Source organism: Zeus faber (assembly GCF_960531495.2).
Source record: "Zeus faber genome assembly, chromosome: 3".
Lineage (NCBI taxonomy): Eukaryota > Metazoa > Chordata > Actinopteri > Zeiformes > Zeidae > Zeus > Zeus faber.
Window position 1 is genome coordinate 22,765,906 of NC_137190.1, and position 17,391 is coordinate 22,783,296.

The window sequence follows — 17,391 nt, forward strand, 5'->3', positions numbered from 1 at the left end:
GCTCTGTTTCTCGACCCACTTCCTTTTCATCTCTCGCTCGTCCTCATCCCCGCTCCCTCCCCTTTTAACGCCTCCTTTTCTACTTGGATGATGACAGTGCAGCCTGTTTTGCCCGTTTTGTCGCGGGAGGCACCTTTCCCGGCGAACGATTGTTATTTTCTCCTTCAATCGTTTACCTTTTCAGCCCCTCCCCACCTCCTTCTCCTCCTCCTCCTCCTTCCGCCTCCTCCTCCTCCTTCCTCCTTCCTCCTCTTCTCTCTCGTCCTTTACAACTAATCCAGTTCCGGGGAGAAAGCTGCTTCATTACCGCTGCACCCTGGCAGTACCACGCCACGTTTTGTTTTCTTTCGGCACATTTTTATTCCACAAACACCGATCAACATTTCTACTCTAAGTAAAATTATATAAGTACTCGCTCTTAAATAAACTTAAAGTGTTGAAGGTAAAAGTACTTGTCATATCCCGTGTCCTGAAATTACTCGAGTCTATAATAAGGCATCAAATGCTGCTGTTAGTTTTTACTGCAGATCAGTGCTCATGCAATTGACAACATTTTTCATATAATATACTTTTTTAATATAAAAGTATAAATCCTGAACTATTTAAAAATCAAAAGTCATGTGACTGAGATGTAGTCGAGAAAAAAGGATCAACATTTGCCCTGCAATGTCGTGGACGTTGACGTTGAAAGCCTCTGAAACCGAATATACTTCAGTATATTAGTAAGTAAGTATATGAGTAAGTACAAATACTTACTCATATATGTATACACTCATTTCAAAAGTGTACGTAAATACAGTAACAAAGTACTTCCACTTCGTTCAAAATGCTTTTCTTTCATCTGGAACCAAGCGGCGTCCCCAAAATGATGAAACCACCTCTCGAATGGTGAAACATACAGTATATGTATATTTATATATACGTATACACACTGTACACACTTTATTTTGTGCGTTCACATTGAAATATTTCTCTGGCAGGGTGCAGGGGATACATCTCTGCATCCTGAGAGACCCTTAAACTAAACAACAGAAACCTATTGAAGCTGTTGTTTCTTCCCATATGCAAATTATTGTTGCCGGGGGTTGAATTAACATTTTTAATTAAAAAAAAAGATATATTTTAAAGACAAACAAACAATGCAAAACACACGGACAATTAAAGCAATCTAAATACCCGTGTAGAAGAAGTTGGGCTATAAATGAAGGGAGTCATTAAAATAAATTATATATTTTGTCAAATGTGAATTAACTGGAGTTTGCAAATAACAATCAGAGATGTATGGAGGAGGGATTTTTAACATGTATTTTGAGATGAGTAATAAATTGCATTACATTAACACAACTTTAATCCATCAATTTGAGTGAGTGGGAAATTTCAAATGAGAAAATAAGCTCTAGTAAGGTGCATTAATATATATTTTTCTTTTTTTTTTTTTTTACTAAACTATAGTGTATAATTTATTGTGCTGGGTCAATTTAATCGAATTGAGATATTTCATCTGAATCAGCTCTGAACCGTTCTCAAACTACCGCGCTATTTCTTTTAAACTTAGTAGACTATTTTTTTAAGAGGTGTTTGGTAAATGGTGTTTGGTAAATGCTTACAGGTATATGTGTGTGTGAGACTGAAGCAGTTTATTTCACTAAGAATAAACCACATTCATATTTAAAACCCAAAGCTCAGCGTGATGATGTTCTACCGTCCTCTAGTGGCAAAATTCCGAAGCTGCAAGCACGGACGACATGCGGTACTTCAGAGGTTTGACTTTACTTTGGGCAGTAACAACAGCATTTACATTTAAAACTACAACAAGTAGAAATGTATACGCATAGAAATGTATACCCCTTGGTTTTCCTTTAAGATTGCGACCCGCAAGCTGCTTCTAATCGGCACCATCGGCCAATGTACCACCAATGTAATCTTTCACAGAAATATGACAGATGTATCACGGAATCAGTTTTTATTCCCAGGGATGCAAGAGCAACTGAGTTTAGTGAGAAAAAAAAAAAAAAAAATATCTTGTAAACAACAGCTTCCTGGGTTTGGATCCATCCTGCTCCGACTTCCTTCCGGGGAAAATGAGCCTGGAACGCGGGCGGAGCCTTCAGTCGTCTCCCGCACACAGGCTCATCAGGGCCTTCTGGTAGTCGCCCTTGGTGTGCTCCTGGGCGGCGCGGGGGAGAGAGAGAGAGGGAGGGGGTGCGATGAAGGAGGGACAGCTCTGACACTCGTCTGACGCAAACACCCGCGGCCAACGAAACGGGACGAGGGCGCACGGCTTCCATCGACTCACGAATATGGTTTGGTAGAGGGACCTCCCGTGCTGCTTTTTGAACTCCGTGCGGATCTTCATGAGGTCCACCTCACAGCGCGACACGATGATCCTGGTCACCACCTTCTCCTTGGCTCCTTTACTCTGGAAAGGGAATTCAACCGGCGTTAAGCGGCGGAAAGACCAACGGATTCATCTGTTTTTATCAGTGATCCGTCGAGATCGGTATTTCGCGTGTAAAAGCCATTGAGTTAAACAATTCCCAAAAACCTTCATGGCTTCGTTGAGTCTGTTGCCGAAGTACAGCTGCTTGTTCTCAAAGCACTCCACTACCAGGAAACGAGAACAGAGCGCACGTTTAACCAAGTGCTTTCATTTTTCTTTTCATTTTCAATTTCTTATTTTACTTTTCTTCGAGGCACGTTTCTCCAGCCTTTACCCAGGGTGAGGAAGGACTTCTCCAGGTCTCCTTTCACCTCCATCTTGATGCTCTCCTTCATGTCCAAGGGGCTGTAGCTCTTGTATCGGTTAAACACTGGCAGAGGGAAACATATACACTTGAGGTTTTGCAGTGGGAGATTTAAATGACGCCAGGGGGGTTCCTATTTTTTTTTTTTTTTTTGTGCAGAGCAATAACGTTTTGAACAAATATGTTTTGTACCTTGCGCTTGGAGGGAAAATCGGCTGAAGTATAACATAACCCGAAATGGAATTACTCAAGCGCAATGCAAATAACTCAATCTTTTAAGCCAGTGCGATAACTCAGTCAAAAAATTCAGAATTCTGAAGGACAGATGCAAAAACAAACCGTGGGTCCGTTCTTTTCGAGGGCTCCAATTGTTTTTTGTTTTTTTTTCAAACAAAGCACGTAAGTGTTAGTAGAGTTTTTTTTTTTTTAGTTTTCTTTTTTACCTTTCTGCAGGTGAGGGACGCTCCTCTCAGACATGATAGAGATCCACGTGACGAGGTCGGTTCCCTTCCTCTTCACTCCGGCCTCGTACAAGGCCTGAGAATCGAAGGCATTTGGTTGGTCTCAGAGGACATGGCGAGGCACTTGCGTGGGTTGTTTTGACGCGCCCGGCCCCGGCGTTTGAGACTCACCCTCGCGTCCTGGTCGATCTTCTCGTAGTCGATCACATTGGAGGGCTCGTCTCGCTTGGTCTAGGAGGAGGAGGAAACTTTAACGACGCATGGAGAGCGCGTTCACATGAGCAACACGCTGTTGAAACGACAATATAATCACAAGAGGCACGATCGTTACGTCACTGCACTGATCTTGGCCTACGATGCCGTGGGTCGCTCTCCCACTTCTGTCACCTTTGATTTGAAACATAATGTCCAATAAATGAATTCACTTGGCAAACATTTGAAGGTTATCCAAGGTTACCCCGGATAAACAAAGTTTTGACTCCCTCTCCACCTCCTTCCATCCTTTTGAAGGCCCTGTTACCTTCAAAAGCGACGGTCGTATCGCCCCTGCACTGACGCCGTGCGCAAGCACGTCCGCCAAACCTCAGGGAGGCTGCGTGGAATAAACGCTTGCCGATCGTCTGGCACCGCCTGGAAGCGGCGTGGACCTACCTGGACGAGCGCCAGGAGAAGTTTGGCAAAGTTCCCCGAAGTGTCCCCGGCCACGTCCTTGTCCAGGTCCTTCTTGAACACTGCGCGGGAAACACGCCCAAGGGTTAGAAACGACCTCCCGGGGTTCAAACGTTTCGATTGGTATAGCACTGCAACGCCGCCGGGGGCTTGAACGCACTTTCTTTGTAAACCTTCTTGATCTCCGTCAGCTCCTCGCTGCTTCTGGAGCAGACGATCTCGATGAGGCTCTCCTCGTCCGTCCCCAAGCCCTGGACACAAAAAACAGCAACATGCGCGCGTCAAACTGCGGCCCCTATTTGAGACGGGGGTTCTTAGCGTGGGGGCTTCCGGGGGGGGGGGGGGCGGGGCCCTCCCGGGGGTCCCTCGAGAGCCTCCCTCTAACCCGCTCTCACTCAACGTCCTTTCAATAAAGTACCAACGTCATCATCTGTCGGAGCGGGATGAGGAAGGAGGAGTTGGGTGCTGGTCCGGCGAGGGAACAGCGCCCCCCTGGAGCCGGTGGAGGTCGTCACACGGTCTCCTGGGTTCTCCTCCGGTCTCTCACCTTCATGGAGGACTTGAGCTCCGAGGCGTCGTACTGAGCCGTGCTCTTCAACAAGCCGAGCATCACCGCCTCCAGAGAGCCAGACAGCGCCCCCTTCAGGGCCGTCACCAAGTCCTTGCCAAAGAAACCACGACAAACATGCGTCAAGGCTTTTTTCAAAAATAAAACGTTATTTTCGTTAAAAAAAAAGAAATAAATAAGAATAAAAATACAAAGTAATGGGCTATCTAAAATTCTGTCCTCAGCGAGAGAATATTTCTTTAACAAAGAAATATTTTATAGGATGTATGTCATTACTTAAAGGAACAAGTCGGAATTTATAAGGAAGAAAATGTCCGCAAACCATGCATCTCATCAGGTTTTTCAGGGCTTTACTGACTTTTGCACTTGCGCGAATCAGCTTTTTTGGGGGCTACGTCCGCAAGAGACTAGAAACAGGAAGTTGCGGCGCTTCATTTTATCTCCCGAAAGGGAGAGGGTTTACGAACGCTTTCACCTTTTTTTTTTTTTCTTTTTCCAATTTCGTAATATCATCTGTATCACTACCTGTGCGACGGTGAATTGCCTACGAAGGTGTCCTCCATGATATCGGAATAACAGATCAACGAAATGCGCCCGAAGTCGCCGTACCTTCTTAGCGATCCTCTCATACTGGAACGCGATGTCCCTCCTCTGCTTGTAGCTTCTCCTGGTCAGGATGTCGATGATGGTCTGTTCATCCACACCTGGCGGCACATAAAACCACAGGTTTTTTTTTAGCTTGTTGCCACAGTTACACAGTATGAAGTTTATTGGGAAAAGTCCACGAGCCTCTAAAAAACAAGAAGAATCCATTACAGGTTTTCCAAATATCAAAATCTTTCTGCAAACCCAATAAGCTACCAATGACGATCATTTTAACAAAATGTGTTCAAAGTTATCAATGACCATTTGTCAAAACACAAAAGGGCTAAAAGGTAAAAAAAAAAAAAAAGTGTGAAAGTGAAGATTCAGTGAAGTTCGATTAATACCCAGAGTAGGATCACTGAAGTTGTAGGAGCACGGTGGAAGTTGACAAAAGCAAATTGTCACGAAGGCATTTTTCAGAGCACAATTTAGGCTGACGAGTTTGTCATTTCTCTGGTGATGGACACTTATACGCTCACGCTAAATTCTATAAGCACAGCCCGAGCTGAGGCTCTATCTATTTATATCCAAAAAAAAAAAAAAAAAAAAGCTTTCCGTCTCGTTGGGTCTGTGCCCGTGTTCGCTGGGTGTGTCATATGTTTTCTGGACCCACACACAGGAAAGTGACTCAGTCCGACCGACAGGCCGAGGCCAGGCTTCCAAATCCACATGGAGTTTTCCGCTCGGTAAGTGGAAAAAAAAAAGAAGCAGCGCCGAACCTAAATCCGGACGCGCGCTCACAACACCCTGCCTCTCTCCCTCGCCGTGAATTAAATGTTGAATGATAAACTTCGGGTCGTGATTTCCTCTCAGAATAGACGGACTGTTTTGTATCACAGCCCATTGTTTACTTCCCGGCTGCGGCCGATTTGGTCGGCGGGCTCAGCTCTCTGACCCCGGCTTCAAACGCCCATTTGGCGCTGAGGGTCCATCAGTCAGCGGGGCGGAACAGCCGCCTCAGCACGTTACATAATCCCAGGGAAAACATTTAGAAAGTTCCATTCCATTGTCTCTCCTTCTCGCTCCCTCCCTTGCCCTCTCTCTCTCTCCCTCTCACCCTTTGTTTTGATGGCGGTGTCGATCCTGGCAGCATCTTTGGCGGGGTCAAAGTCCCGCACCGGCACCACGGTGGGGAATGTGGGCTCCCTCTCCTACAGAGGTGGAGCCGGGTGGGGGGGGGGGGGGGGGGGGGTGGTGCACGGAGGGAATGGAGAGGGTTCAAATTGGCACAAGAAACATCCAGTTCCATGAATCCAGCGAGAACATTGGGCAACATGCAGGGACTGAATGGACTCGAAAAGAGAAAGTTGGTGCGCTCTGTTATTACCGGAGGAAAGAAAAAGCGATAATTTGATCGTCGTTTGGCTTCACACACACATATCCGTCGTCGGTGTCAAAATGCCAAAATAAGTGCCTGCCCCATAAATCGAAACGAAGTATCAATTATGATAATGGTGGAGCGTTATCAGCACCAACTCACCCCGCCAAAACTCAGTGTGAGTTGGCCCAGGAACTCTGAAACCAGCGCCATTGTGAAAGATCTGAAAAAACGTCGGATAAAGCAAGTTATTATGACACAACGTTCTCTCTTTCAGGATATACGCATGTAAAACACACACACACACACACACGCACGCACACGCACACACACACACACACACACACACACACATGTACAAACAGCACTTTAAAAGGAAAATGCTCATAAATTAATTAAACAAAAAAGCAGAGTAAATATATTTTATACATTTTATTTTATATATATATATATATATATATATATATATATATAAACCCAAACACCACTGACAAAAATGTGTTTTATTCACTTTTGTCAAAATTGCATAAACCAGGAAGCATGAAACAAAAGCCTTGGAGTGCTCCCGTGGCCCCTCGACCTTGTAACAAAGCCTGAGCAGGAAGGCAGACGGCCGAGGAATCCAGTTATTACGCCACCGCGGCTTGAGTCAATATTTTATCACCTAGCGACGGCCGAGCAGCGAGGTTATGACGAGTGCGCGAGACGTCTCAGAGTTCTGGAGCTCCAAATCCCTCCCACCCGGGAGTCCACAACAGGAGGTTTGAAACCAGACGAATGTCTTAATTATCCCCCTGCGTTTATCCCCTGGCAGGCCATAATGACCGTGATCTCTCACCGAGGGATCAGAAACCAGTATCTCGAGTAAACGTTGCGCTGCCACACCCAGGCCAGCACCACCCAGAAGCCATTCTACTGCGAAACTCTGGGGTCTGCGAGTGAAAAAAAAAAAAAAAAAGTATCATTTCCATTTTGATTTATAGTCAGCTGACAAAGGGAGAAGTGGGTGTGTCTGTCTCATCCCCCCTATAACCCACACAACCCCATAACGGCAGAATTCATGCGCACGCACACGCGCGCACACACAGACACAGACGCGCACACACACACACAAACACACACACACACACACACACACACACACACACACACACACACAGTATCCTACCTTCACTGTAGCTTCCAGTGATGCAGCAGTGAGGGAAGTAGCTCCGGCAGCAGCTCCGCTATGAAGCCGCTTCAGGGCGTGGTGGTTAAATATCAGCTCGGCCGACTGACTCCAACAGCTCCAAGTCCAGTTCCTCCCTCCTCCCCTCTCCTCTCCTCTCCTCCCCTCTCCTCTCCTCTCCTCTCCACCCCCTTCCCCTCCTTCCCGCCCATGCCATCCACCTCTCCCACCTCTCTCCTCGGCCCTCTCGGTAGTGGGAATGATTTGGGTGGGCCGGCCACCGGATGACTCACTGGGCTCGCCCACCCAGGGGCCGAAAAAACATGCGCGGCGTGTAATCAGTCAGGAATCCTTATCATTAGAGGGAGCGTTGCCGCGTCGGTGGGTATAAGAGTTCAAGCGTCGGACGTATTGGAAGACTTGATTTCTTATCAGACTCCCAAGTACGAAGTCAGAAAGCAAAGGTCGGAATAAACTCGAAAAGTTTGAAAAGAGACTCTTTTCGCGGTGACGATATGCGATACGCTCCTTCTCTGAGCAGGTTTAAGAAGTGACTCAGAGAAAAAACACAAAAAAAACCAATCGTGGTTAAAGCCAGATGTTGGGGTGGGGGGGGGGGGGGGACCCTCGCAGTTTTGACAATTTTCATTCCGGGCTTTGCAGTGTAATCCACCAACACAGACGATTTTGACGATGAAAGTAACGGTGCTTTTGGCTCCTTATCTAACACACTCTCTCGCAAGTTATATGTTGCGGTAAACGACACCGATCCAGGACACCGTGGGAACATTTGTTTGGCTGAGGAACAATGTGTCGGTTGTTCTATCATCCTGTTTAACTGCTGCTGCTCACTTTTTTTTAATTTTTATTTTTTATCAAATTTATTCTGCCTTTCCTCTCTCTCTCCCTTTGTCTGGGAACTGGGGCGATGTCTCAGGGCGGCGGGCTACTCCACCGAGTGCACCCCTGTCTAACTCCGCGCCTCAACGCGCTCAGGGGAACAGCAACGCACTTCCCGCACGTGACATCAAATCGGCGTTTTTTTCCAGCCAGGTAAGCGACGCGTGCAAGCGGCATGTCCCGGCAGCGTATTGATTCAGGGCTCATCGAGGGAAGCGGAAACACGGGCGTCATCTTAGGCAACAGCGAGGCGCTACGTCACCTCCAGTCATCCTCACGTGCTGCTACAGGCCTCTTTGTGACCAGATTGATATTACTTCATATGCTCATATGCACCACAGTCATAGTCATGCAGAATAGAATCAGATAAATGAAGCCCACCATAAAGCACAATACCAGCAGTCTACATATTGATATTGTGTGAATATATATATATATATATATATATATATATATATATATATATATATATATATATACTTTGACACTTTCATCTAACATTCGGTTGAATCAGTGGGATCATATACGGTAGGGTTTTCACATATTGGGCAAATACGAATTCATATGATCTTAAGAATATTCAAGATTTTCGCTGTGCAAGAGAGTTTTGAACATTTTCCTGTGCAACCTCGGAAAAAGGGGTGGCCAACGAGCGCCCTTGTGTATAAATTCACTTCTCCGATGCTAATGCCTCTGCGTTGCCACAACATCCTGCCACAGGTATTAAAAGGCCTGTGCTCTGCAGTAGTCTTCTTCAGAGCCAGGCATTTGAGTCACCTTCTCTTCACGGATCTCCCCGTGCACCTTGCCAGCTTCCCTAACCCTACCTAACTGAAACGGACCCCCCAGGCCATTCCCACAGTCAGTCATCTTTCCGCTTGCTTACCTGAGCTTGGGACATCACAGGAAAAGATGGGCGGAGCGTGCACAACCATTCCCCCCACCCGTCACCCGTGGGCGGAGCATGCGCACTCATTCATCCCACCTTCCCACCTGTGCACCCTGGCCCCCAGCGATACGTCGCTGCCCCATGCCGCCTCGCCCTCCACGCCCAGATAAACGTCCGCCGCTCCTCCTTTGGGGCGCACGTTCTCTTGGCGAGGCCTTGGCAAGGCCTTGGCAAGGCCTTGCATTCGAGGAAGGCTTAACAAGCGGCGCTCTCTCCTTATTCCTCGCCGAGCCTCATTGTGTTTGCCTTTCAATAATTCATTTTATCCTGCTGTTTGCGGAAGGGACGGGCGCTAACTCAGCGGGCTTCTCAATGCAAACAATCTGGACAAACAAGGAACGCAACGCCCAAATAACCTTCGTTCAATCACCGAGGCAACCGGACGCCCACAACCAGCCAGCACCTCCGCTGTCATCAGCCGCGGCATCGAGGTTCATTTTCTCATTTGCTAAAAGGTGTTGAAGCCTCATAAAACATGTCAGAGCTGACAGGCCATTCACTCCAACAGGATAATTAACTGGCAACCGGAGCTTTTCCTGCTGTTTGGGAGCAGCGTTGGGGCGCCAGGTCCACGTGAGTGCACCACGTCACGGAGAAGGTGGAGGGCGAGGGTGGAGGGTCTTGTGCTCGGTGGCGTGTGGCTGACTTTATTGACTCGACGTTTATTCTGGTTGTTTGTCCAGATGATTCAACCTGAAGTTTCCAAGTTATGGAGATATTGAAACGGACCTTTGGATTCCACTGTGAACGTTATTACACACCGAGGTTGCAACATCTCAGCTTTCACTGTGAAGAGTTGTTCACTGGACACACGTCCTTAAACGGCCCGGAGTCAACCTTAAAGCTCCATTATATTATTTACGACGACCCTAATATTTTCCCGGGACGTTTTTGTGGTTCGTGTGATTGTTTTGAGGCCTGTGAGCCTCACATATTGTCGGCGGTGACAGGTGCAACGGCCTCGGCATGAAGAAACCAGAGCGGCGTTCCCCCTCTGTGAACAGAGCGTCCTCTGTTGGTGCCGATTATGAAATCTGGAGGATGCTGATGTCAGCGGCCAGCTGCCTGTCAGCGAGCGCTACGCTGCGCACGGCCAAACCCGAACATCTAACTCCACCGCGCGCTCACGCACGCACGCACGCACGCACGCACACACACACACACACACAAAGACACATCGTTTCCTCCGTGTCTTCGCGATCGTTCGCGCCAACTTTGACGGAAAATAATCTGGCAGTCGCAGAATCGAAGGTCGCGGCTTGGAAAGACACGGGTTCCAAACCCGGCGGTAGCGCAGGGAAAATGGCGAAGGTCAGAGTTTATTCCTCGCTTAAAAACTGTTGTTGGGGTCGTCTGACTCCTTGCTGCTGCGACTGAGGAACCAAAAGAAGACTGAGGCGGGCAAAAAAAATCAAATGAAAAATAAAAAAGACGACTAGTAAATGCGTATAACCAGCCTTCCACCGCCCTCCTACCACCTGGCTGCAGGTGGTAGGAGGGGAACGATGAGCTCAAGGTCACGAGGACATGATGCGTTTAATAAATATCAACAATCTACCAGAGATCTCAAAACCGATTCAAAATATATATATATTTTTTTTATGTATTAAAAGGTCCACTTTTTGGTGAAAAAACAGCTAACTCTCCGGGCGGGCCGTTACTACCGTCATTAGGAATGTGAAAGCAGAGTGTGTTTGCAGCCAAGTCGCCTGGGAGATAAGAGCAGATAAAAGACCGGGGGAGAGAGGAGGGTTTTTATTGCGAGCAGTGGTGAAATCCTCAGCTATGTGAGACGTGCGCCGGGGCCGAGGGAGGGTGCGCCCGACGGTTCTCCAGCCCCCACATTCCTCGGCGGGAACCACACTTGGCAGTGAAGCGCCGGCGGCGGGGTATGGGTTGGCGTATCCATGGCGACGTAATCAAACACTGTATACATCTTTTGCGATACGGGAACTGGCCCCGACAGGAATGCACCACGGGATAAAGACAACAACTCAAATGAAGAGTTGTCGGTGAAGAGGACAAAAGAGGAAGGTTTGAGAGCGACGGTAACCTAAAACGGGACTTTGATGACATCAGCGTCAGTCCTTTGGCTCCCGGGGGTAAAGGTGGTGTGCCACAAGGACGTTCTCAGGCCGTCTCAAACGCCGTTACTGCCCCAAATTTACAGCACGACACAACGCTTGGAAAAAAAAAAAAAAGCAAGGAAGCTTTGGAAGGAACTCAAAGCGGAGATTCCCCTGTTCAGTCTCAGGAGGAGGTCAGTTTAAACAAGAGAATTTATCTTTCGAAATATCTCTCCTCCACCTGCACTCCCGCATAAGGTGATGTACAAATACGAGGCATTGGAACGGTCACCGGGACCGGGAGCCTAGACACACTGCTGCTAAAGGGAATCTGCAGTGTGTGTGTGTGTGTGAGTTTTTCACTGATTTGTCACTCACACACCCGGTGAACTGTCCTTATTGAGACAATGTGATTCTTCACAGCCCATAATAAGTGGAGCCCAACAGCCCGTGTTAAGGTTTTGATAGCTCCCCGAGCCTTGGTTAAATCCAACAACTGTCAGCGTGACGACCGTGGCACCAGCGAGATAAAGTCACTATGCAGAGCGACTCATTTAGGAAGCAGCCATGGATGGGAGAGGAGTGCTAGTGTGTGCGTGTGTGTGTGTGTGTGTGTGTGTGTGTGTTAACTCCAGACAGACTGACTTTAGAAGCGCATTAACGTTGCGTATTATTTATTTATTATTATTATTATAATTTTTTATTTTTTAAACGTAGTGCCTCACAGAGTAACAGCAAAAATAAAAATATAACTATGACTTGGTCTTAAGGGTTCCAGACGACTCCAGGCCTGTGTGTGTGTGTGTGTGTGTGTGTAAAACCATGTTTCCCTGTAGACACATGAGCATTAGTAATGGAGCATGAGAAGATGGGCTACGACAGACAGACCGACGGACGGACAGACAGACAGTTTGGTGTGCTTCTCTGGCGCCCTCTGCTGGAATAAATGAGGAAGTAAACCTCATAAGGATTTCAAGACATTTATCTTACGTTGGTATTTTCGTTTGTTTGGGAAATTTAAGTGAATAATACGTTTGCATTCAATCATCTGTCAGTAACTGAAGGTTGCGTATCATGCATGGGAATCTTGTAACTAAAGTTCAGTTAAAAGATTCTCACACACACACACACACACATACACACACACACACACACACCTCTTTAGACTCCAATTTCATTCCAATAATGTTTGTTGGTGAAGAGGCATAATCCCATCCATTAGGGTTAGGGACATAGGAACGGCTGCGAAATAAAATAAAGACAACAGATGTGTTGATTTCTAGCTTTCTTACAAGCTGTCATTTTTTTTAATTATGGGATAACCATACATTATACACATCAAAAATAGATGTGTCCAATGCACCTCTGATAAGGGCTTTATTAAACATACAGGGTTCTAAGTACGATATAACAATATTCATAGTAGAATGAAAAGTATTTAAAAGACAACATTACATTTCTTATTCTTTTTTACAGTCGTATTCACAAAAAAAAAAAATAATTAAAATACTTTCATTTGCATTTCTGTATGGACAAGGAACAGGTCTGCTGCTTTGAGCACGACAAAAAAAAAAAAAAGAATGCTTGAAGAAAAAAAAAAAAAAAAAACAGGTAGAAATGACAAACTGTTTGAGCGTCACCATTTTAAGAGCGGTGGATTTGTAACAATGAGATGCAACGCGTGATTCGTTTATCGTGTTCCAAACCGTGTGGAAGGCTACAGCGAGAGACGTCGCTTAGGACTGGGTTGCATGTAAACTCATCGCAGCAAAAAAAGATTGTCTGGTCGTCGCCATGGGACCTCGGCTTTCCATGTGTTTCAGCTATTTGGCAAAAAAAAGAAAGACAGATTGGGGTGTAATCCATGGATGCTGGAGACCTACGACTTAGATAATAAGTCGAAATGCTGCGTGTTTTACGTTAAATAGAACCTGTTTCCAAATGGTGATTGGCTGTGAGCAGAAGGTCTCCCCTATGGTGCACTAACTGTCACTCTGGGGCTAATTTCTTTCTTCCAGTCATTATGTCTGTAGCTCCGTGAGCGGCAGGTCAATCTGAGTTCCACTCAATTTGAAAAAAAAAAAACGGCGAGAATGCAAGGAAACTGCTGTTCCCTTCCTGCCTAAGAAAGAAAAACCCCCAAAAAAAACCAACAAACAAAACCCCCCCCCCCCCCACATTTCGCTCTTTTTATTTACCGGAAATCTCAGACTCAGCAGCTCTAGCTCGTATCAAAATCAACACTATTATCGCGAACTGACTCCGACAGACAAAAGGAAATTGAACAACCCCAAGCCCGGCACGCTGATACAGGTGCATGTTGGGTAATAAACTCTTCATACTACGACGTTTCCTCATAGTAACTACTGGTTTTTATGTGTCAAATACTCCACAAAGTCGAAAGAAACATGGATTGTGGCATAGTCGGTAAATCAAGAACCTGCTGACAGGAAAGGTAACCTAGCACCACGCACACTTTAGAAACACAGAATTCTGCTCTCTCCTTACCCGGAACTAAAACTAAAAGAGAACAGAGCATATCAAAACAGATATTATACATTTTGCTGCATATTAATCGACATATTAAATAATTAGCGATGAGTAGGCATCTATAGCAGTATTTTCCTGTGGCCTATACAGACAAATATATTAAGTTACTTACAGTGGGGGAAAGGTCGAACCAATCAGAGAGAGGGAAGGTAGAGAGGTAAGTCATCAGCGTACATGAGCAAGTTTGGGCAATCAGAGAATGACCAGGTCGGACAAACAGGGAAACAACAGATTTAACACAGGAAAAAAAAAATAAAAATAAAAATAAAATGATGTCAAAATTTCAATCTGCTTTTACATGCCGTACTTCAAACTATACAGAGAAATAATGATAAAAATACAACATTTACATTATTGCTTGACATTCAGTTATGGCTAAAGTTACTTTACTTTTATTTGCCAGAAAATACAGTTTCACTACTGTGCTTTGGAATCTTGGGAGGGTGATATTTTTGGAGGGTGAACATGGGATGAAACGGAATGGGTGGGCGGGGTCACGCCATTAGAGGAGACGGAGAAAACAGTTATTTTAACTCTCCTCTGACCACTAGGCTGGCTGCTAAAGATCACTGGAGGCGGGTCTGTTTACATTTGGTTTGCTTGCGCGGGATGAGGGGTGGACCTGATAAGAGGACGTTCCAGCAAATGGCCGCATGGTTCCTGCGTGAACGCATTCTGCTTTCTTCCATTCTACCTCCTCTCACTTCACAGGCGTGGTGTCTTGTTGAACACCAGAACTCTTTCACTACTCAGGATTCGAGATGGCTGTTGAGGTCGCTTTTATTAAAATTTTGACTTGGGTTCCAAAGATTCTTTTAAAAATTCATCTTAATTGATATTCCATCATAAATCCCTCTGTGCAGATTTCTGTTACGCAATAACAAAAACAAACAAACGAAAAAAAAAAAAAAAAAAATCTATCTTTGAAAAGAAGAACCTGCTGTGGGTCGGGGGCTACACGTCTTGCAGATCCACATGCTGAGCCCAGTCATTCTTGTGCACACTACTAACTGACTCACTCGAACTTCCGCACCACCCACACCCACCCACACACACACACACACACCCACACACACACACACACACACACACACACACACACACACACACACACACCCTCTTTAATATTGTAATCATTAACCTTCTTAATCAGGAGACAAAGCCACGTGGCTAGAAAAGCGCCTTTGGTAAAATAACGTAATATGTCCCTGAGTGTGGATTGCTTTTAGAGAAGTCATCATAAAACAACTATAGTGCAAGTTAAGTTGGAGTATAACGCAGGCGACTGTGGTTTTTTGTGGGAAACTCCTCATTAACTGTAGAATAGTTTGGAGAAGAATAACCGAGTGGAGGTGAGGCCAAGTGTTTCCAATTTAATAGCAAGCTTACTCAAGAAACATATTATGGGAGAGATACTGTATATGTATTTCTCCCATAAGCCCCCGGCCAAAAAAAGGCTCCTAACTAAATATACATTTCTGCTCTCTGACGCCCAATGGCCTCATTAATGATTTGACTAAATTATGAGTACAAAACTACCAAAATGCTAAATTGCGAATAGAACAGATGGATTAACAAACAAAACAGCAACGTCTTGCATGAGCTGCTGCTTGTTGGTCATTTCTCTCTCTGATGTCACCACCCAAAGCAGGGGGGAGAACAATGCAACCGAAGCGAGAAGAAGAGACCCTGTGTTTTATACTTCCTGATCAGCTGCTGCAAAGGAACCACTGTTACCACCTCCAACCCTCCGATGAACCAAGAACACTAGCACTGCTACCATTGCATGTCAAGATTCAAGAAAGGTTCCTAAACGGACAAACACTTGATGCTCCGCACACGCGCACGCGCACACACACACACACACACACACACACACACACACACACACACACACACACACACACACACACACACACACTTCCATCACAATGCATCTACGATGGCACGTCAGTGTACAGCGTACACTCTTGAACATTGTAAGAAACGGTTATTGCTGCGTATAGTGTGGGCCGTCCCATATGCCAGTGTTAGCCATGTCAATTGAATGGAAAATAATGTTTAAGGTAAACGTTACAGCTCAACCAGAGGTCATTTCATGGACTTCTACGGTGAAACTGATTACTTTGAATGTCTGCGCTCAGGCTGAAAAAAATGAAGGGCGTAGGAGATACAGTCAGTGGACTGGAAGGGAACACATCGACCAGTCGTATACACCGGTTAACACAGGAACAAGTCAAGGGAACTTCAGGGTCGGAGGGAAATGCACATAAACAGAGATATGAGGCACATGGATTGACTGATTACATGGATGTGGCCCTGAGAGACAGTGTAGGGACAGATTCACTCTCACTTCTCTAAATTCAACCTGTAATAATACACTTAAGTTTGCCCAAAATGCTTTGAACCTCCACAGTTTGAAGACCCTGCTTCCTGAATTATTTGCCCTTTAAGCAAATAGCCACCTGAGCCTACAGCTCATCCCTGTCGCAGACACTACCTTCTGCGCGTCACCGTGACAACCACTAGATGGCACCACTGATCAACAATATATATATTTAAAAAAAAAAAGAAGCCATTTTTAGTGCTTTAGGATACCTGTCTCACTTATTTCCTCTAATATGTGATTGAAGTAGATGTTGGACAGAAAACATATCCACTCTCTAGTGACTGAGCACGGAGCCAAAAGTGGGAAATGCAGACCCGCATTCACTTGATCATTAACTGGTTTAGTGCAAATTGATAATGGCGCTGCTGGGATGGCAAGTGAAGGAAATTATGTCAGCAAACTAAGAAAAATGATCTGAAAATAACATTAAAGATGAAGCAGTTGAAATCCAATGGCCAAAGTAAAAGCATGACAACCGTCACCGTTGATACAACTCTGAGGATATATGAAAATCTTTATAAATTACAAACAGTTTTTTCAAAGTGCCCAATTGACCCCATAATAAGAAAGCGTCATCTATGCAGCAATAATACACGTTCTTAAAAATAGATTATATTAAGTACAGCAACTCGTCTGGTCAAGAGAAGCCTCTGCTTGTGATGAACTACCCTGTGCCACGCAACAACAGTAATATTCAGAACATGGTTTTTCTCATGGATCTTGTTCTAAACATTTCATGAGGATCATGTTGATGATTGTCCAGTTTATAGGTGCTGAATTTCAAAAGCTCTGTCCCAAAATACCATATATCCATGTCACAAAAGTACAATTTATTACAACTAATTTCATTAAGTATCTTTAGAATGTACATCATCGAGTTTGTGAAAGGGTTATTTTCTTTTTGTCAAGGGGACAAACAAAGGACCAAAATTCAGACAGTTTTACGAATGAATTATTTTTTATT

The 17,391-nt window shown here is 45.4% G+C and overlaps 1 protein-coding gene across 1 annotated transcript; it reads right to left on the reverse strand.

Moving 5' to 3' along the window:
* Positions 1–1,946: 1,946 nt before the first annotated feature.
* On the reverse strand, positions 1,947–7,711 carry anxa2b (annexin A2b). The gene is made up of 13 exons (XM_079998181.1): positions 7,574–7,711; positions 6,568–6,628; positions 6,145–6,238; positions 5,052–5,146; positions 4,422–4,535; positions 4,035–4,125; positions 3,857–3,936; positions 3,377–3,436; positions 3,188–3,281; positions 2,715–2,810; positions 2,546–2,604; positions 2,297–2,419; positions 1,947–2,167 (listed from the first exon to the last, which is right to left on the reverse strand). Exons 2-13 carry the CDS (start codon positions 6,616–6,618, stop codon positions 2,108–2,110), a joined length of 1,017 nt encoding a protein of 338 aa, XP_079854307.1. The 5' UTR covers positions 6,619–6,628; positions 7,574–7,711; the 3' UTR covers positions 1,947–2,107.
* Positions 7,712–17,391: the final 9,680 nt, after the last annotated feature.

Excerpts from the sequence above, each read along its gene's own strand:
- anxa2b (XM_079998181.1), bottom strand. The coding sequence starts at position 6,618 with ATGGCGCTGGTTTCAGAGTTCCTGGGCCAACTCACACTGAGTTTTGGC. Across the intron at positions 4,126-4,421 it reads AGCTCAAGTCCTCCATGAAG|GGCTTGGGGACGGACGAGGA; the intron begins GTGAGAGACCGG and ends TTTTGTGTCCAG. Across the intron at positions 3,282-3,376 it reads AGATCGACCAGGACGCGAGG|GCCTTGTACGAGGCCGGAGT; the intron begins GTGAGTCTCAAA and ends TTCGATTCTCAG.